At 37.8% G+C, this 22,632-nt stretch overlaps 1 protein-coding gene across 1 annotated transcript in view; it reads left to right on the top strand.

Moving 5' to 3' along the window:
• The window catches only part of Gadl1 (glutamate decarboxylase like 1), a 215,218-nt gene that overhangs the window by 131,020 nt on the left and 61,566 nt on the right, over positions 1-22,632 (top strand). The window contains exon 14 of the mRNA XM_070007528.1: positions 11,034-11,123. Within this exon, the coding sequence (XP_069863629.1) occupies positions 11,034-11,123 (90 nt within the window). The remainder of the gene's footprint in view (positions 1-11,033; positions 11,124-22,632) is intronic.

The raw sequence follows: 22,632 nt of genomic DNA, 5'->3' as shown, positions 1-22,632 counted from the left end.
GAAGAAATATTCATCATCTCTAGCCATAAAAGAAATGCAAATCAATCTCACCCCAGTTAGAATGACCATTATGAAGAAAGCTAAATATTGTTTATATCCTTGATGATGGCCATTCTAACCGGGATGAGATTTATGTGGGATTTTTTTATTAATAGTTTTTTTATTGTGAAAATACCATACAGAGGGGTTACAATTATATGAGCAAGGTAATTAATACATTTCTTATCAAGCATTGTTGCTTCCTCCTTTGTTTCCCCTACCATCCCTTCCCATTTCCCCCCAACCCCTCTTCCAAAGTTGTAAAGTTCATTTTTCAACATAACATCTTGTACATCTCATTGTTGCGATGGGAACACCTGTATCCCTATTTAAACAATTTGTTTTTTCTCTTCCCTTCCCCAAATTATACCAACATCAAATACAATAAAAACAGGGGTAATACCCAGATGCCCCTCAGTAGATGAATGCATCAAGAAAATTCTATGCCTCCATCAGAAAGAATGGCATTGCCCCATTTGTTAGGAAATGGAAAGACTTGGAAAAAATTATATTAAGTGAAGTAAGCCAGGCCCAAAGAAACATAGGTCCCATGGTTTCCCCTATTTGCAATAACTAGTATATGTCTGAGACAAGCAAAAAGGGTCAGATAAGTTGATGTTAGGCTAAGTGAACCCCAAGATAAGGACTCAAATGGTTTTTCTTTCTTGCTGTTGTTTCTAACATATTTATAAGATGATTTATGTGGTTTTGAGTTGTGTTTTTAATGGCCAGAAATGTTCTTCATGTTTCTATTGGTCATTTTTACTTCTTCTGAGAAATCCCTACCCTGTTTGCCCATTTATTAATCGATTTGTTGACTCTTTGAGAAGTGTGTCTCTAAAGCTTTTTGTATATTTGAATATCAGGTCATTTTCTGATGTATAGCTGGCAAAGATCTTCTCCCATTCTGTAGGCTTTTTATCTTGTTAACTAGATGCTTTTCTGTGACGAAATGTCTTAGTTTGATGCAGTTCCATTTATTGACTCTTTCTTTGATTTTTTTTCTTTCTTTGATTTGTTGAGCCCCTAGAACTTTACTCAAAAACTTCTTTCCTGTGCCAAGAAGTGCTCATGTTTCTCCTACTTCTTGTAGTAGCTTCATGGTTTCAGGTTTTACATTAAGGACTTTGATCCATTTTGAATTGGTATTAGAACTAGGTGACTCTGATTTTAAAAGACTATACTTGCGATGATGAGAGAGGAATGTGGTGGGGATAAGGGCAAAAGGAGGACAAGAAAAGAGCACAGGAGACAAACTGGGAGAGGGCTGCAGTAACCCAGGTGAAGTATGGCAATGGCCCTCAGGCAGATATGAGAAACGGCTGCTCAGAATGTAGCAAGTGGCTTACCCCACCACCTACCTAGGAGGCATCTGATTAGGTTCTAAAAGCCCAAAGCTCTGACAACCAGAAAGGTAAAGGAATTCACAAAGTAACATAACTAAGAAGCAGTGACCAATGTAAACTATGGGTTATTCCACAAGGCGGTGGTGCTGGTGTCTCCAACAAGCCAATGATAGGAAAAACCATAAGGGATTGGGTGCTGGTAATTGCTTAAGGCTCAAAGAGGCTAAGAGGTATGACAGGATGGAGATCTTCTTGGAATCTTAATTTGAACAAATCACCATGAAAAATGATTTTTAGGATTGTTAAGGAATTTTGAATATGATCTGACTATTAGAGGATATCTAGAGAATATTGATAAGTTTGTTAGTCATTAATAATGGCATTATCACTATGCCCTTTGTTTCTACAGTTTATAGAGGTACATAACTAGTCATGTTGAGAAGCACTGTCATATGATTACCTTAAATAAAATTTGAGTCTATTGATCGGTCTATCCGTCTATCTATCTATCTATCTATCTATCTATCTATCTATCTATCTATCTATCTATTATATATACCTGTGTATATGTATATGTGTATATATATACTGAATTATATATAATATATATATATATTTATATATAGAATCAGTTTTTGAGCTTGCTAGGCAAGCACCCTACCACTTAAGACATGCCTAGTCCTTTAACTTTTAGTTCGCTTTTCAGATAGAGTCACATTTTTCATTAGCCATCCTTATATCACGATGCTCTGTTTCCTGAATGTCTGGAATTACACATGTAGGCCAGCATGCCTGGCCTATTTCCCAAAATTTGAGTTGCTTTATTTCTCTGATATATATATATATATATATGTATATATATGTATATATATATGTATGTATATATACACATATATATTTGATGGACCATATATAATGTTTATGGAAAGTGTTGCACGTTCTAGGACTACACAGCCTTTTGATAGAGATGAGAGGTAAAGGGCTGGGAAGGTGGCTCAGTGGTAGAGTGCTTGCCTTGCATGCCTGAGGCCCTGGGTTCAATTCATCAGCACCACATAAGCAAAAAAGAAAAAAAAAGCTCGAAGTGGCACTGTGGCTCAAGTGGTAGAGTGCTAGCCTTGAGCTGAAGAGCTGAGTGATAGCGCCCAGGCCCAGAGTTCAGGCCCCACGACTGAACCCCTCCCCCCCCAAAAAAAGAGATGAGAGGAAAACAATGATGAAAATAAATGAGTTATAAGACATTGTTTACATATTCTTCCTATAGACTGAGAAAAGTTAAAACGAAACCTGCCAGACTTGAACTCTGGGCCTGGGCGCTGTCCCTCAGCTCTTCAGCTCAAGGCTAGCACTCTACCACTTGAGCTACAGCCCCACTTCTGGTTTTCTGATGGTTTATTGGAGATAAGAGTTTCACTGACTTTCCTGCCTGGGCTGGCTTTGACTCATGATCCTCAGATCTCAGCCCCCTGTGTAGCTAGGATTACAGGCGTGAGTCACTGGCACCCGGCTGCTACCATTATTTTTACAAAGTTACTTTCATATCCTTATGAAGAAAGTTTAGATAGTTTTTTGTTTTGTTTTGTTTTTGTGCTAGTACTGGAGCTTGAACTCATGTTTTCGCACTCTTGCTCAACTTTATGGCTCAATGTTGGTGTTCTATCGCTTGAGTCACACTTCTACTTCTGGCTTTTTGGTGGTTAATTGGAGATAAGAGGCTCCTCTCAGGTTAGTTAATTGGCCAGGCTTCAATCCCTGATCCTCAGATTTCAGCTTCCTACATAGCTAGTGTTATAAGTATGAGCCATCAGGGCCCAGCCAGAAACAGGTGTTAATTATTAGAAAAGCTTCTACCCCTAAATGTGCCTTTCTGAGGTAACCTTCTGGCTCCTGTCCATAAAGATGCCTTCTTCAATGATCTTCCAGAATTACTACTATAACTTTTAGTTTTGGCTTGATTTTGCTGCTGGTGACGAAGCCTAGGACCTTGTACATGCATATGCCTTACCACTGACCAGTACTCCGAGCCCCTGCTGTAAGAATTTTTGTATTGCTTCTATGTTTTCATCTTTTCTCATTTTGTTTTCCTAAATACAGAAAATTCAACTTTGAATTTCACATCTAAAGATCAAGTTGATGTGAGGCGATGAGGAATAGGTGGAGAGAGACACAAAGTTGTTTAGAAGATAATTATAAGAATATTAAGTATTACCCAGAAAACAGTGAATGAACACAATGGAACAGTACCTAATACTTGAATATATTCTTTCTTTAAAAGAATAAAAGTCACTCATATCTTCTTTAAAAATGATAGAAAGTTAACATTTCAAATGAATTCTGCATTATTCATAGTCTCCCAAAACTCCTATCTGTTTTCATCTGCATTCGGTCTAAGATCTAACAACTGTTTCCTAGAGGTGTATTCATTCATATGTTATGAGTCAAATACTTCATTTTGATCTCTTGGGAGAGTTCTAATTGAGTGTGAAGGATCTTCAGAAACACCTGAGTGACATCCTATGCATGGCAGGTTACCACTCTTGATAGTGTTGTAACAGGGAGCCAAGTTCCATTCCCAGAGAATTCACTGGCTCATTCCCCTTCCAGGAAGTTCTGATTATTCATGCCCTAGCTATTAAACATTACCCTGTGTATGTCAACACTTCGTGATTCATCTTGCATAGTTATCTTGTTATGTAGTTATTTGGTTGTTTGTTTTTTGCCAGTCCTGGGGCTTGAACTCATGGTTTGGACACTGTCCCTGAGCTTTTTTTTTGTTCAAGGCTAGCACTCTCCCACTTAAGCCACAGCACTACTTCCAGCTTTTTCTGTTTATGTGGTACTGACCCAGGGCTTAATGCATGCTAGGCAAGCACTCTATCACTGGGCCATATAGTTTCATGAGATCACAACAACTTAATTGCTAAATCTAGCAAATAGTTTTTGATCTTCTTAATTTTCTAAAGCATTTTACAGTCTCTATCATTTTCATCTGACTTTTCCTTCTCAGTCTCTATGTGAACTTCTCTTCATCTGAATAGTATTCTTCTTTACTCTTTTACTTTTGTCCTTCAGTCAATCCACATAGTCTTCTTAAAACATTTATCCACATCTAGAGTTTTGTAGCATTTTGCCATATATAATCAATCTCATGCAATGTCTCTCTCTTTCTCCATATATGTGTGTTCCATATATATACTACATATACATATGTATATATACTTATAAATGCATTTATACTATATGTATTAAATATGTGTGTATACACACATACACACATATGTATAATCCACACTTGATTTTTCTTAAAACCTCTAGTTTTTTGTACATGGTTATGTCTTGTAGTTTTCACCTAAACCATAGACACCTCAATTCTGACATATTTCAGGGTTACTAGGGCTTGAACCCTGTGCTTATAACTCTCAGTTGAGTTTTTCATTCACAGTTGGTATGCTACTGCTTGAGCTACACTTCTACCTCAAACTTTTTGCTGGTTAATTGGAGACAAGACTCTCAAGGACTTTTCTGCCTCAGCTAGCTCTCAACCTCAATTTTCAGATCTCAGAGTCCTGAGTAATTAGCTTACAAAATGAGCTACCGACACTCTGTTTAAAGATTTATACGTATTTTTTTTCTCTTGTGGTACCAGGGATTAAACTCAGGGCCTTATACTTGCTAGGCAAGTGCTCTGCCACTTGAGCCACACCCACTAGTCCAAACCTGTCATTTCTAAAACTGAGGTGTATCAGTTTTCCTTCCTACCAAGTTTCTACCTTCTTCTTTTTGTCATTTGGACAACAATCCTTAGGATTATAATCCATCCAAGCAAAGATCTTGATGTCATTTTTCACTGTCTCCTTCTCTTCCTCTCAGCTATCTCCATTCCCAAAGCCAAAGCCAGTGTCTAGACTCAGGAACCCATCACTTCTAGTCTTAGACCTCTCTAGCCATCCTCCACATTGTAACCTGAGTTGCTTTCTCAAAAGGAAACTTGCCCTTGGGTGCAGCTCTGCTGTGACTCCACATTACATCAGGACCAATCCCTCAATTTCCAAGTATGGCACAGGAGGAAGTCCATGGTGAATTGACTCTGATCTTTATTTCTAGCCTGGCCCCTCTTTGCCCTCTGTTCCAACACTGGCTTCCACATGGATACTATTCTTTGCCAAACATCATAGATTCTGAAAAATCTCCCCTTACCCTTTTTTGTGTGCTGGTACTAGAACTTCAACTTTGGAACAGGAGTTTTGTGGGTTTTGCGGGAGGGAGGGGGTTGTTTTCATTTTTTTAAGTTGTTATGCAAAGGAGTTACCATTCAACAAATCAGTTTATAAGTCAATACACTTTTCAACGTTCTCACCCATTCCTCCCACCCCAACCCCTCCCCTCAATTTTCCTAGTTTCTTCTTTTTAAAAATTATCTTTAAGTAGTTAGACAAAGGAGTGCATTCAGCAAAGCAGTTTATGGATACAACATGTCTTAGTCAATGTTACTCCTTAGAACATTCTTTCTCATTCCTCCCAAGCTGCCCTTGTTATCACTTTTCTTAAATTTTCACGTAAGGATAGTGTTCTACAGCTTGAGCTAGAGCTCCAATTGAGGAGCTCTGGTACTTAATTGGAGATCATAATCTTGTTGACTTTCCTGCCCTAGATGGCTTCAAACTGCAATCCTCCAATCAATCTTAGATCTCAGCCTCCTGAGTAGCTAAGATTACAGGCATGAGCCACTGATGCCTGGCTAAAATCTCCCCTTTATAAGTGTCCCTTGCATTGTAGTCCATTTTTCCCAACACCTTTATTAATTCTTTAAGTTTCTGGGGCAAATACTGTGTAAGTCATTCTCACTGAAGCATCTAGGTCAGTGTCTAAAGCCTAGAAAATTTGGTGTACTATGTTGAACCGTTTGGTTACCTTCTGCAGATACTGTGTAAAATTTATAGTTTTAGTGTTTTTCAAATATGGTTCCCAGAAATTAACATAGTGTTGTGTCTCAACTAGTACAGATGTTAATGAAGATACTCATATACTGTAAAAGAGAATCTATCCATTAGTATATCCCCAGACAATAGTCATTGGGTAATGGAGTGCCTTCTGTGGACTAGATCTGGTACCAGATACTGGAAATTAATTATGTTATTTAAGCCAACCATATAGTACAAACAGTATCCTCTCCACATACAGTTCAGGAAGGAGAAATTGAGGACATTCAGCACGTGTCCAAGCACAGACCTTTGAATCTAGAATCCATGTCCATAGCTCGTGACTCCCAGTCCAGCCTTTTTGTGCTACCAGGTGCTCCCTTAAATTTGCTCAACAAGTGCATTCTGTGTTTAAACCATAGGATGCTGGGGTTAGTTAAAACCTGCCTACCATGAATATTATTCACACTAGATTTGCCTGACTGATGATTTGAATCTGTGTGCTAGAAGTTCATTTATTCTGGCTCAAATGAATTGTGTTGGCTTTTTGATTGCTGTTTATTCTAGTTGAATGACCTTGCAAACAAAGGGGTGACACAGTCTTCCAGACTGACCTGCTGCCTGCAGGTGACCATTCACTTATTGGCCAAGTTGGCTCCTTTTGTTTATGCAGTAATCCTTCTTGAAATTGACATCAAAACATCATGGAGTCTTTTTTAAATTTTCTTTTTATTTGAAAATCAGGATAAAGTGTCTTCAACTCACCTTTAATGACACTTTGGAGGTTATAACAAAATACTTATTTCATAGGGTTTTGTATCCTTCACTGTAGACTTAGATCCTTTCCATGCCTTACCTACTTTATGACTTTTAGAGAATATAGACTAAGATTCTTAAGAGGTCAGACTTTTCTATACAAAGGAGTTTAGATTAAGTGCCATGTGAAGCAGTTCTGCTCTGAAAATAACCCATTAATACTTTCTTTTCTCAAAGAAACTGTATGAAATATAAAGTTACAAAGCCAAGGAGTCAGGAAAACTTCAAAAACCTTCTTTGAGAACATTCTAAGATGTTATTTTCAACTCAATAATTTTGGAAATGAGGAAAATGAAGGTATTTCACAACATGGAACATCAAATTGCTTTCAAGTAAAGGAAGCGTCAGAAGAGCTTCCCCAATTTGCAGACATCCTAACACTGGTGCCACACTATTCCATAAGAGATTGTCCAGGAAAAAACCATCACAGATATGTCACTACTAAAATATCTAGACTGACGGAAATTTTAAAGGAAACATATTTAAAAAGTCTAAGTCCTAACATGAGTCTAATAAAGCTGTTTTAAAACACTTTCATGCAGGGGCTGGGAAGGTGGCTCAGTGGTAGAGTGCTTGCCTTGTATGCATGAGGCCCTGGGTTCGATTCCTCAGCACCACATAAGCAAAAAGAAAAAAAAAAGCCAGAAATGGCGCTGTGGCTCAGGTGATAGAGCGCTAGCCTGGAGCTGAAAAGCTGAGGGACAGCACCCAGGCCTAGAGTCCAGGCCCCACGACCGGACCCCAAAAAATAAATAAATAAAATACTTTCATGCAAATGAAGATGAGTAAAATATTTGATGGACAAAAAACTTGATCAGGATCCAGTCAGAGTCTATTCAGAAGAAAAAAAAACATTTCTCACTGTATGTGTGTGTGTGTGTGTGTGTGTGTGTGTGTGTGTGTGTGTGCGTGCACGTGCGCATCCACTCATGTATGTACATATGTGCACATATGTATGTATAACTGTATATGTATACATATAGGTAATTATGTTGTGCATGTGTGCATGTACATGTTCATATATTTATGTGTGCATGTATATATGTGTGTATCTTTACATACAAGTATATAAAGATCTATTAACAGAGAATTGGAGTCCTGACGGATTATCTCATAGGAAAAAAACAGCACTTTAAAATTATATAGGAATAACTCTATATACATATATATGTGTATGTATATAACTATAACTAGAGGGCAGCCAACACACATAGTCTGAGAAAGAGACCACATCCTTGTAAGGCTAAGAGCAAACCTCTTTAGAGACAGTGTGACTTTGTTTCCATAATTTGGAAGCCCCTGCAGGCTCTTCCCAGGAGGCACTGAAGATGCCCTGTGGGTGATGTGAATATACATAGCTTATCTTCTCACCCGTGAGACACCTGTGAAGAAAATGCCAGGAACATTAGTGATGGGCCCTGATCTGCTGCTGGTTTGCTACATTGCTCTTGAGAGGGAGGAGCTGCCCAAGGCTATTATCTGTGAACAAACACCACAAAATCTACAGATCTATAAGATATCCACAACAGACCAGGAAGAGAAATACCTCTCTTCTCTGGCATCCTCTAATGACAATGTTTAAGAAAGATCTGGATAAGAAAGGAGACGTATTTACATCAACAATCTCCATTGTTGCAGACACCAAGAAAGGGTGGGTTTGGAGTTTAGAGGTCATGCAATTAAAACTGATCTAGTACTGAGTAAGAAAAACTGTTGATGTAAAGGCACAGTTTCCTAGAATCTATTAGCAAATAGTTAAATATATTTTTCTTCCACTTCCTAATCAGTCATAGTTGCTTTATTTGAAATGACTTATTCACTTTAAATAATTCAAAGAAACCAAATCAATTACCATTCATAAACCAGAATATAAATTGTTATGGAATTTCCAAAAACACAAAATAAAAAATCACTACTGTAGTTTCATGATAAATAGTTGTGAAAATTTATTTGAGTTACATAGTATTTTATGTTGAACTATCTATAGTTTGAAGATTTGTAACTCTTTTTCTTTATCAAATGCAATGGGAATCCTAAAATTTTCAAAGATGAAAAGATGAGCAGATGAAAAACTTACCTTGTTGGGCTAGAACTGTTCCTGAGCATTCTGTTATGATATAAAATCCACTAAAATTGAAACTCTATATAATACTAGGCTTGATCTTAAGATAAGAGATGATAGCTATTTCCTTCTTCTAAACTACTTGGAACTTTATACTGACACCAAGGCATAATTCTCTGGTCAGTGGCAACTATTATAGCATTGCTTAATATCTACAAACTGTATTTGTAGTGGAAATTCAATGTCATTTCAAATGCTGCCAGTGCTAAGTATCAGACGAGGAAGGTAGGAACAGATCACAATCTTTCCGAAGTGTAATGTGTCTCATTTGTGAATTCTCAATGTAATAGCCCCAATTACCTGGTCATTGAATACAAGTTTGTGATTGCCTTTGACATAGCACATCCTGTGTTGTGCTTCAGTGAGCACAAAGCTTTGCCTCTGTTAACAATGGCTGAGTTAAAGTCTGTTCTAGAACATTGTCTCCTGTCTAACCAAATCATGTCTGATAGAAAAGTGATGTCATAAAAAATACAGCCCCGCCAGGCTCTGGCCACTTAGCTTGCATCAGAATTTTCCACTTTACAACACCACCTTCAGAATCACCCAGCAGCTCTCAGGAAATAATAGTTTGTTGACCTTTTCTAGGATGGGTTTAATCAAAATGTGGGCATTTAAAGCACAGGAAATTAGATCTTGCATTTTGATCAGGCTCCTAACTGAATTATATTCAAGGCCAAGAATCAAGATGGCAGACCTTCCTTTGTACCCCAAAGCAGAACTGACTGGGGTTATGATGTGTCAGCTACCGAAACCCCAACATGTCATGCCACTAACAAATCAGAGGGGCTTTTGCATCTGTCAGTTGTAGCTAGAAAAAGAGAACATTTGTGGCTGCCTAAAGCAGAGAAAGAATTATTAGAAAGAAGTAGTGGGGGAGGGGATGGAGAAGTGGGAGGAGATGGGAAGGGATGGGAAGGGGAAACAAAAGAGGAGGCAACAATGCTTGATAAGAAACCAGTTGTTTAAGGATACAGGTGGACCTGTTGCAACAATGAGAAGTACAAGTTGTCATGTCCAAAACGAGCTTTACAATGTCGGTGCGGGGGGGGGGGGGGGGTAAGGGGAGGGAAGGAGAAGGATTGGGATTGGGGGGGAGGGGGGAGGCTGGGAAGGGATGTGAAGGGTAAACCAAAGGAGGAGGCTGCAATGCTTGGTAAGAAATGTACACATTATCTTGCCCATGTAATTGTAACCCCTCTGTACAGTATGTTCACAAATTAAATTAAATTAAATTAAAAAAAAAAGAAATGTACTTATTACCTTGCTCATGTAATTGTAACCTCTCTGTATGGTATTTTCACAATATAAAAACTAAAATAAAGTAATTTAAAAAATGAATTCAATAAAACAAATTGAAACTGGAAAAAAAATTTACTTTAAGGGCCAGAACTGAAGAGGAACTATATAGATCTCTCTCTCTCTCTGTCTCTCTGTCTCTCTGTCTCTGTCTCTCTCTGTCTCTCTCTCGCTATATATATACATATATATATATATATATATAATTCATTAGCTGAATAAGCTCCAAGCTTTTCTTTCCTGATCAATATCTAGTTTTACCTACAAGAAAGAGAACCTTTGAAGTGCAAATGATAGAGAAAAAATTAATAAACTTTTATCAGAAGTTAGGCAGAATGGGTGCATGCTCTATAGGATTCTGATTTGGTGTCAAAGTTATAGCACCTGATAAGTTTTAGAGAGACTAAGTGTTTAAAAAGAATTTGGTGAATTGCTTTTTAAAATGAATCTTGGGATAACAAAACAACTTTTCCATTATTTCTTCATTCTCAGCCTGAATTCACCAATGTTTGCTTTTGGTACATTCCACCAAGCCTTAGAGAAATGGAAGAAGGACCCCGATTCTGGGAAAAACTTCATTTGGTGAGTAACTCATGACTTGTATTCTCCTTTTTGATGAGATGGACTCGTTGGCCGTTGTTCCTGTGGGAGATTCTTTACTGGGGCTAATCTCTTGAAGACTAGAGTAGGAAATGATCACAAATCTAATAGCTGTTAAGAAGGATTCCCTCTAACCAATTAGATCACAGTTAAAAAAGTGTGCTGGTTACATGATAAGTTCAGAATGTATTAAGTCTGATTCACAGTGCATGTCAGAATATGAGATCTGGTAATGGGATCCAGGTTATCAGGTGAGTGATGACTATCTGCTGGCTGGTGTGTCTCTGTAAGTATTATGTCACCTTAATTGTGAATAATGCAAAAAGTCGAATTTGGACTTCTTTTCTGAAGGTAAAATTCTGACCTCTTCACCAAAAAAAAATACCTGCATCTGACACCCAAAATGCCCCTCAGTAGATGAATGGGTCAAGAAAATGTAGTATATACACACGTCAGAAAGAATGATATTGCCCCATTCATAAGGAAATGGAAAGTCGTCTTAGGGAAAATTTTATGAAGCAAAGTAAGCCAGACCCAAAGAAATGTAAGTCCCCCCTCATTTGTAGTAACTAGAATAAGTCTAGGATATTCTTAGCAGAGGATCGTAATAGCTCTGTAGCTATGTGCATATGACCAGGATGCTTATCGAAATGAATTCCAGGAAATGGAAATAAGAGGTTTCTTAGTGTAATATTTGCAGTTATTTCTTTTTCTTTTTTTTTTCCTTTGATTTATTCTCTGTTATGACTGTTTTTGATTTCTGTCCCCTTTCTCCTGTATATAAGTTTATCTAATTTGGAAAAGGGAAGGGAAATCACAGAAACAGTGGGACAAAGGGTGAACCAATACAGCAGTGATACTCACTGGGCACTATGTTGGAAATGAACTTTACAACTTAGAGGAGGGGAGTTGGTGTGTGTGGCGGGGGGAAGGGAGAGAAAATGAGGAAGGGGGTAACACTGTTCAAAAATAAATGTACTCATTACTAATGTAACTGTAACCCCTCTGTACATCGCCTTTACAATAAAATTTAAAACAAACAAACAAAAAGAGTGGGGGAGATATACCAAGAATTAATCTCATCTGATCTCTGAACAAGTGTGCTTAAAAGTGTTGGCACACACAGCACAGCAGTGGTGTACTGACAGGCCAAAGTTTGCAGTACCCAGCCTCTAGAGACAGCTGTGATTCATTCACACCTCCCCACACATGGCTCAGCCAGTTAAAATCCTGCCTCCAAGACCTGTGAAGTCTGGTGAGTCTCACTACTAGACCCACCTCCCCTACAGTATGAACACAATACATATTGAAAATGAACTTGGGTGTTCCCATGGGGATATGAAAGCTTGTGATAGGCTGCTGCCATTAGTGAGGCATTCCCTGATCTGCTTCATCTTCTCTCCCAAGATAAACACTGAAACATACATTAGCTTGGTTAGTAAAAGTTATGACTTACAATTCCCTTCTCTCTTTCAATGGAAAAAAAATGATAATTGTGTGGAGGGGGTGATGCATTCATGTGCATGTACATGCCCAGCTCTGGTGCTTGAATACAGGGCTTGGGCACCATCCCTTAGCTTTTTTAGTAAAAGCAATCTCTCTATCACTTGAGGCACAGCTCCACTTTCTGGCTTTGTGGTGAGTCACTGGAGATTTGAGGATTTTTCTTTCCTGGGCTGGCTTTGAACCATGTTCCTCAGATTTAAGCCTCTTGAGCTAGGATTACAGGTCTGAGCCACCAGAAGCCAGCTTGATAATTTTAAAATTGAAGTTGATAGTCCTTTTGTTTAGTTTTTGAAGGAAAGACTTACTTACTTTACTGAGTGCTTACTAATGTATACACTGGCAGTACAACACATCAAAAGAACTTGGTTTCTGTTGAGAAGTTTGTACCCAGGGAGACAGTGAGTTATGGGATCTCACGATATTAGAAAGTGGAAGGAAACCCAACATGCAGGCAAAGTGGAGAATAGGAATACTTGACTCAGAGTGTGACACTAGAGCTGAGTCTGCATAGATCCATTAATGCCAATGAGGGACAATTGGGAAGAAGTCAATCCCAAGGACGATATGAAAACCCCAGTGGTTTAAGAGGGAAGTGTGTGAGTCAGACTACAGAGTCACAGGACTTCAGGGAAGGTGACATGACAAGCACATGGCCTTTATCTTTCAAGGCAAAGAGCTTGGAATTTAGGAGGCATTGTCTTTAAGCTATGGACACCTGTGCAGTCTCACCTAAGACTTTGACCATTTAGCCTCAGGTCATTTTCTTTTTCTTCCAACTCACTCATTCACTGACCTACATAGTAACACACCAGAGGATTAATATATACATATTCTACCTTCTGTCAAACCTTAGTTCAGGTGGCAGAACTTGAGAAGATGGGTGATAGTACCCTTGCCCTGGACTAGCTAAGTTCTTTGTAACCCATTTCAGGCAGTTAATCCAGTCCTTGGATGTGTCTTGTATTTTTGTCACACAATGCAAATCAGAGAGTGCTTGAGAATACATTTCAGATGGTAAGCAACCCATAAAAGGAAACAGCAAGTGGACGACGTGAGAATTTAGTGGTGAAGTATAGAGGCACACTTTTCACTTTGATGGAATGCAGCAGACATTTTTTTGGTGGAGGTGGGGGAGAGGCTGCTTCATAGAGATATGGATGCTTTTTTCCTCACCAAGATAGAAATCACTTTTTTGATTGTTAAGAAAGGTGAAGAAATATGTGATATTTGTGTTCTTCTAACTTAGAACTGCTGCAGTGCTATAACTAGATTGGGATGTTATGGTGGGTTTTTCTTTCTGTTTGTGTTTTTGATTTGTGCTAAGACTAGGGTTTGAACTCAATACCTTGCCCCCTTGCTTAGTTCCATACCTCCACTTCCAACTTTTTGCTGGTCTCACAGACTTTCCTACCTGAGCTGGCTTTGAACCTTGGTCCTCCGATTTCAACCTTCTGAGTAATTAGATTTATAGGCATGAGTCACCAGCACCTGACCTAGCTTGTTTTATGATGTTGGGAGCTATTTTTGGCTCATTCTTCCTTTTCTTTCTAGTCTTAGAAAACTCTGAAATTGAAGATGGGATATATAAGCTAAAATCAGAAAACTCAAATATGTTTTTCATTTTAACTGGAAATCAAACATGGATGGAGACATTCTGTTTTGTCCATAATATGTGCCAACACTTCTTCTTTTAAAGTTAATACATGGTTACCCACCCCTTCACCTTGGAAATGCTTTTCTGCTAGTTAGAACTATGGTTCTTATTTGCCTAGTTTATATTATACAATTTTACTTTTTCTGGATGCTTCTAATTAGTAAAATTGTATGCTATTTGGGAATCTGAGATCTCAGGTTCATGATTCAAAGCCAGCCTGATAGAAGTCTGTGAAATTCTTATCTCCAATTAACCAGCAAAAAGCTAGAAGTGGAAGTGTGACTTGAGTGATAGAACACTAGCTTTAAATAAAAAAGCTAAGGTATTGAGTCCAGGCCACGGGTTCAAGCTCCAGTACCAGTTCACACACACATACATACACACACACACACACACACACACACACACACACACACACACACACACACACAAAATGTATGCTGCTCACAAACTGTTGTTAGGCCTCAGGTTTAAGTTTCTCTTCCCTCTTTCTATGTTTATTGTGTGTGCTTATGAATTTGTCAAAAGCAAGGGCAATATATACATATCTTTTGTTGATCTCTAGTGTGAGAATTCAGGTATATGATTTATAACTGTTGAGTATACTTAAAACACACTTGAAATTTATCTTGGATGGAGAATCACAAACTAATAAATAAGCTGAAGAAGTCTTGTCCCTCTGATGGAGACCATTGTCAGGGTGAGTTGTCAGATTCAGACTCAGGGCTGTGATAAGTCTTCTTCTACAAGCAGAAGAGGAGAGGAAAAATCTGGTGATGAATCTGGACTATATGAGGGTGTGAATGTGTGTGCTTGCAAGTGTATGTTTGTGAATGTATAACTTTCTGAGATCACAGTTGCTCTGCATTGATGATATAAGAAAGCTGCTAGCTGCTCTAAAACACTGTATTCTCTCCCAGGTTCCAACAACTTCTCTTTAAATGTCCTCCAGAAATGCCCTTCTTCCTGACCTTGTGGTATTATGGGACTCAAGTCTTCACTGTTTCCTACTCCAATTGTATTTGTTTCTTTGCTCATCTGCCAGAGGAAAGAAACCCATTCATTAGCCAGTGACTGGTGGCTCATGCCAATAAATCCTAGCTAATCAGGAGGCTGAGATATATGGTTTGAGGGTCAAAGCCAGCCCAGACAGACAAATCTGAGAGACTATCATCTCCAATTATCTAGCAAAATGCCAGAAGTGGAAGTGTGGCTCAAATGGTAGTTTGTCAACCTTGAGTAAAATAGTAAGAATAAGAAACCCTATTATTCCTTCCCTCCCCACTTCCCCAGCTCTTCCCTTCCCCACCCCACCCCCAAAGTTGTAAAATTCATTTTCAACATAGTGTCTTGTACATCTCATTGTTACAATGGGTCAAACTGTATCCTTGTTTCAGCATTTTGTTATCAGGGGAACAAAAGGAGGTGGTAACAATGCTCAGTAGGAAATATACTCATTACCTTACTCATGGAACTGTAACTCCTCTATACAGTATCTTTACAATAAAAAATGTTTTAAAACATAAAAAAGTCCTGAGTTCAAGACTCATTCCAGGCACACGCACACACACACACACACACACACACACACACACACACACACACACACTTTCATTTGCTTTCCTCTCTGAACATTTCCAACTGCATCTCTGCTGCCTCCTCGCTGTCCTGCCAAAACTCTCTGAATGGTTTACCATTCTTTGCTGTGGACATTTTCAGCCTCATCAGATCCAATGACCAGTATGTATAATAAATACAGTGAGTGTCCCCATTCTACAATGAAAGTGACAGAAAATATGACCTACTTGTCCACATGATTTTATGAAGCCTATAGAAGATCTTATATGTAATATGAATAAGCAATTAGTTTATAATAAAACTATATATTTCATTACATCAGTGCTCACGCATGATAATGCTGGAAGATGTACAAGTGGGAAGATCCCTGTGCCAGTTCTTAGAAGCATGGTGAATGTAAATCATGTACAAATGCAGATGTTCTAAGTAGGTGATGGAAATAACAAGAATGTTGGAATGTTACAGGTAACATTTCTAAAAATAGTATGTAAATCTTGTTAAAACTCTGATGAAAACACTTTTCAGAAATTTGATTAAAAATGAGCACCCAGAAGTGATGTCTCACATCTTAGCTATCCAGAAGAATGAGATGTGAAGATCCTAGCTGCAGCCAGCCTATGCAGACAAATCCATGAAACTGTTATTTCCAATTAAACAGCAAAAAGCCAGAAGTGGAGGTATGGATTATATGTTAGAGTGTCATCCTTGAATGAAAAAGATAAACAAGAGCATGAGGCTCTGAGTTCAAACATTAGTACCAGCACACACACACAGACTCACACATACACACACACAAACACACACACGCACACACACACACAGAGCATTCCAATGGAATATCTGAAATCGAACAGGACATGGCACCATGCTTCCTGGCTTAGCATAGCTCTACATGATTCAGGATTGTTTGTATCCATAGTCTCCACCTATTCAATAACATTAGCAACCCCAAACATTGTGAAAACCAAAACCTCTGCCCAGATTTCCAAGATATACCTGGGAATGTAGACTCTCCATTGACAAACACTGTCCATAGAATAAAAGCCATAATTACTATTTAAAATAGCAAAAAATTCTGAAATAACTCTCTAACTATAAGCAATTGGTTAGATTTAGTACATAATTTATATATCAATTGATAGGGTTCACTTAAAATTCCATTTCACATTAATATATGAAGATATATCATTAATTAAAAACAGGTAATACCCACTTTAGTATATGAATTTTGGAAAATTGTGTTTATACATGCAGATACACTTAAACATATATACATACATATAAAACACACTGTATATGCTTAAATTAAGGACACATGCCACACCAAAATGTTCCTGGAGACAAAATTACAGAGATTTCTTTTTCTTTTACATTTCTTTGCAATTAAAACTGCAATTAGTTTAAATTGCTTTTATGAAAACACTGTAAAAATAATAAGAAAAATATAGAGTTATTGAACCAATAAACTCATAGCTGCCTGTGTAATTCTCTTGGCAAAGGTTACTGGCTTTGGTTATATGCACCCAACACTTCAAAAACTTGAACAAACACAGAAGACCTGAAGAACACTAAAACAGGCTAGAAGACCCAGAAATTGATATTATAACAGCCATCTGACTTTGACAAAGGGGTCCAAAATATATTTTGGGGAAAAAAAACAAATCTTTTCAGCAAATGATGCTGAGAAAACTGAATGTCTACATTCTGAAGACTGAAACAGGCCACCTATATCAGTTCAAAGACCTCAAATTCTGAAAATACTACAGGAAAAAAATACAAAATATCAGAACTTACTGACATAGCTAGTAACTTCCTGAACAGAACTTGAGAAGCTCAGCTACTGTTTGCTGATAGGCCTCAACCCTACCCAGAGCTTAGCCTCATCACAGCAACTCCAAGCTAGAGGAAACAGCCATCTCCCTCTTTTGTGATACTCCCACAAAAAAAAGCAGATCTCCCTCCCACTGAACTAGGCTGGAAGGAGGACCACAAAGTCAGGGGTAAGGCAGAGCTTTTCTTTGCCTGCTCAAACAAACTGACTTAAGAAACCAATCAAGCCACAGGAAAACCAAGCACCACAAGCAAACCAGAGACTCCACCAAGAGACTAGTTACAGACACAGGGGAGATACAAGATCTCCCCCTGCCAAAAAAAAAATCACTCATTTTTTTTATTAAAAATGTTTTCTAATTTTTCTTTCATAAGTTTTATTTTAGGGGTGTGTGTGTGTGTGTGTGTGTGTGTGTGTGTGTGTGTGTGTGTGTGTGTGTTTTGTTTTCTTTTAAATCTCTTTTAACTTTTTGGTCCTTTTTAATTTTGCACTACTTAATTGCTGTTCTGCTCATTCCCAGATATATACCCATCAATGATTATTAGACCTTATCCTTCTTTGTGTACATACTTAATTCAGAAATTATATACTCAATTCACAACCTCTTAGGCTTAACGTCTTTAATAGTAGTAGTATTTCTTTATACTTATATAATTTTTTTGGGGGTCCGGTTGTGGGGCCTGAACTCTGGGCCTGAGCACTGTCCCTCAACTCTTCAGCTCAAGGCTAGCGCTCTACCACTTGAGCCACAGCGCCACTTCCGGCTTTTTGCTTATGTGGTGCTGAGGAATCGAACCCAGGGCCTCATGCATGCAAGGCAAGCACTCTACCACTGGGCCACCTTCCCAGCCCCATATACTTATATAATTTTTAAGTATTCCATTTTTAAATCTTTTATTTTTTCATTTTTCCTTTTTAATCTCTCCCTCTCATCCTATTCTTTTCTTCTATCACTTTATTTCTTTATGCTTACATAATTTGTAAGTGTTTCATTTTTAAAATTTAAATTTTTGTTTTTTCATTTTTTTCTTGTTTATTTCTCTCCTTTCATTCTGTTTCATCCATTTCCTCTCTGAGATTATGACTTGGTTAAATTCACTCTTTCCTTTTACCTCTCCACATCCCTCTAATCTATTTTTCCCCACAATTCTCACTAAACCTATTAATTTCTAGTCTGCTGAATCACTCTTTGATATTCTTAGCCAATTAATGCATATTTGTTTGATGATGAATAGATTGTATCTGCAGCCATTTTGACTGTGCATCTACAGGACTCTGGTTGATGCTTGCCTTAAAATACTATTCTAGTGTGAAATTGGTGTTACTTTCATACCAAATGGGCAGAACAAGTTGGAGAAACACAAGAAAAATGGCAAGTCCAGGTATCTTAACTCTCACTCACAATAATCATGTGAAAGAACAGTTAATGAATAATCCAGAGGAGAGTTCCCAAAAAGCTCTACAAATGCTACTGGTAAACATGGTGAATGAAAAGATTAAAAGCCTGCAAAGGACTCGGTGTGAGCATGATAGTGAATGAGAGGAGGCTAACCAAAGATTAATACAGGAACTTTGCAAGTCTGATGTGGCTAGCCAAAAATTATTACAAGAATCTCATGTGCATGAGGAAGCTAATCAAAGATTAGCTTTGAGAACAGCCAAAGAGTAATACAGGAATTGCATGAGCAGGCTGAAAACAGACAAAGAGTAATACACGAATTTCGTGAGAGTGAGGAAGCTAATCAAAGAGTAATACAGGAATTGTGTGAATGGGATGAGAATAGACAAAATCAATAGAGGCATTCATGAAATCCATAAACAGACAGCCGAAGGAATCCAGGGAGACCACAAAGGAATGCTGAATGGACCCCAGCAGAAGGAAAGGGAGTCCAATGAAACCATAACCAATCAGCTAAGGGATTTGAGAATAAACACTGAACACCAAATTAAGAAGTAAAGAAGTTCATACAAGATCTAAAACAAAGCTCCAGCAAAGAATTTGAAGCCATCAAAGCCAACCAATTAGAAGGAAAGGACATAAAAAAACAAAGTAAAAAGTCTTGATAATAGGTTAGATCACACAGAAGATCAAATCTCAGGGATTGAAAACAGCCTAGATATTATAGAGAAAGAACATACAACTATCCAAAACAAATCCAAGAAATATGATAGATCTATTCAACATTTGGAAGACACCATCAGAAGGCCTAATCTGAGGATAATGTGTGTAGAGGAGCACCTAAAGACAGAAGTTAATGGTTAGGAAATTTATTTAACAAGATCCTAGCAGAGAACTTCCCAAACATGCAAAAAGATAAGCCTATTCAGATATTAGAAGCTTTTAGAACTCAAATTGACCACAGCAGAACAGAGCATCCTTCCATCACATTATAATCTACACAGGATCAAGTCAGACCAAGGAAAGGATCCTTAAAGCTGTCAATGAGACAAGATCAATTCCCTATAAAGGGAAAACAATTAGAATAACCTCAGATTTCTCAACAGAAACAAAGCAAGAAAATCCTAGAATGAGGTATGCCATGCCCTAAAGACAAACAACTATCAACCAAGAATACTATACCCAACTAAACTCTCCTTCATAACAGAAGGCCAAATAAAAACTTCCATAGCAAAGAAAAACTGAAACAATATATCTCCACCAAAGCTGCCCTACAAAAGATACTTAATGATGTCTTACACATAGAAAACCAACAAGAGCACAATAAAGACCAAGAAACTGCACCCAAACTGAGAGTCCAAGAACCATAGGAATAACCCAGTTGTCACAGCCCCAAGAAGGTGGATAACATGGCAGGAACTACCGAACACCTCTCAGTTCTAATTCTCAATATTAATGCACTTAACTCTCCAATTAAGTGACATAGACTGTCTAGTTGGATTAAAAAGCAAGATCCTTCTATCTGCTGCCTTCAAGAGTCAGACCTTGCAGATAAAAACAAACATATTCTGAAAGTGAAAGGCTGGAATAAAATCTACCAAGCAAACGGCCCCCATAAACAGGTGGGAGCTGCAATCCTAATATCAGATAAAATCGACTTCAAATTAAAATTAGTGAGAAGAGATAAAGAAGGACACTGCATACCAATTAAGGGATCTCCCCTTCAGGAGGATATTACAATTCTAAATATCTATTCACCAAACAACAGAGCACCCAAATTTATCCAAGAAACACTACTTTCCCTCAAATCTGACATAGATCCAAAGACATTAATTGTTGGGGATTTTAACATACCACTATCCCCACTAGATAGATCAAACCAGCAAAAACTCAACAGAGATACCGCAGATCTAAACAACTGCATAGATCAACTAGATTTAACAGACATCTACTGAATATTTTACCCAGCAGCATCAGAATACGTGTTTTTCTCAGCAGCACATGGAACATTTTCCAAAATAGACCACATTTTAGGTCACAAAGCAAACTTGTCCAAATTCAGAAACAATGAAGTTATGCCCTGCATTCTCTCAGACCACAAGACAATAAAATTAGAACTCAACACCAAAAGATACCAAAGAAAGTCCTGTAACACATGGAGGCTGAACAACACACTGTTGAACCACCAGAGGGTCATGGAAGAGATATAAAGGAAATTCAAATGTTCATAGTATTCAACAAAAGTGAACACACAAATTACCATCTCCTCTGGGACACAGCAAAGGCAGTACTCAGAGGCAAGTTTATACCTCTGAGTTCCTACATCAATGAATTGGAGAGATCTCAAACCTACAATTTAATGAGATATCTGAACCACCTTGAAAAAGAGCAGCAAGCTAAACCCCAAACCAGTAGATGGAAAGAAATAATTAAAATTAAATCAGAATTAAATGAATTAGAATTTTTAAAACATAGAATCAACAAAACAAAGAGTTGGTTCTTCAAAAAAAATTAACAAAATTGACAGACCCATAGCAAATATTATCAGAAAAAGTAGAGAACACAACCCAAATAAACTCAGAGATGAGAATGGAAACACCACCACAGAAACAAGCAAGATTCAGAACATTATAAGGGAATACTTCTCAAACTTTTATGCTAATAAGTTTAAAAATCTGGAAGAAATGGATAATTTTCTAGCAAATATCAACATGCTGAAACTAAACCAAAGTGAGTTAAACCAATTTATCAGACCCAAATTTAGCATTGGAATAGAAACAGCAATAAGAAACCTCCTAGCTAGGAAAAGCCCAGGACCACATGGATTTACAATGGAATTCTACAAGGCCTTCAAAGAAGAACTCACACCAATACTCTTCCAACTCTTCAATGAAATTGAAAGAGAAAGTTTACTACTGAACTCTTTCATCCCCAAAACAGAAAGGGGCTCATGGAAGAAAGAGAAATTTAGACCCATTTCTTTGATGAACATCAATGCAAAACTTCTCAAAAAAATTTTGGCCAATTGACTTCAACAATTCATCAAAAAATTCATACACTATGATCAAACAGGATTCATTTCAGGGATGCAAATCTGGTTCAATATACGAAAATTAATATAATTCATCACATCAGCAAGAGCAAGGATAAGAACCACATGGTTATCTCAATAGATGCAGAGAAAGCATTTGACAAGATTCAACACCCCTTTATGATGAAGGCTCTGGAAAAACTAGGAATCCATGGAACATTCCTCAATACAATAAAGGCTGTATATGACAAACCTACAGTCAGCATTATACTTAGTGGTGAAAAACTAAAGCCATTTTCTCTTAACTTAGGAATGAGACAAGGATGTCCATTCTTGCCACTTCTCTTCAAATTAGTATTATAATGCCTAGCTACAACATTAAGTCAAGATGCAAACATAAAAGGGATCCAAATAGGGAAAGATGAATTAAAACTCTCCCTCTTTGCAGATGACATGATCTTGTATTTAAAGAATCCCATTGACTCCACTCCC

The sequence above is a fragment of the Dipodomys merriami genome, unplaced genomic scaffold, assembly GCF_024711535.1.
Source record: "Dipodomys merriami isolate MVZ:Mamm:240054 unplaced genomic scaffold, mDipMer1.0.p SCAF_7, whole genome shotgun sequence".
Classification (NCBI taxonomy): Eukaryota; Metazoa; Chordata; class Mammalia; order Rodentia; family Heteromyidae; genus Dipodomys; species Dipodomys merriami.
This window is presented reverse-complemented; position numbering and strand designations above follow the sequence as displayed.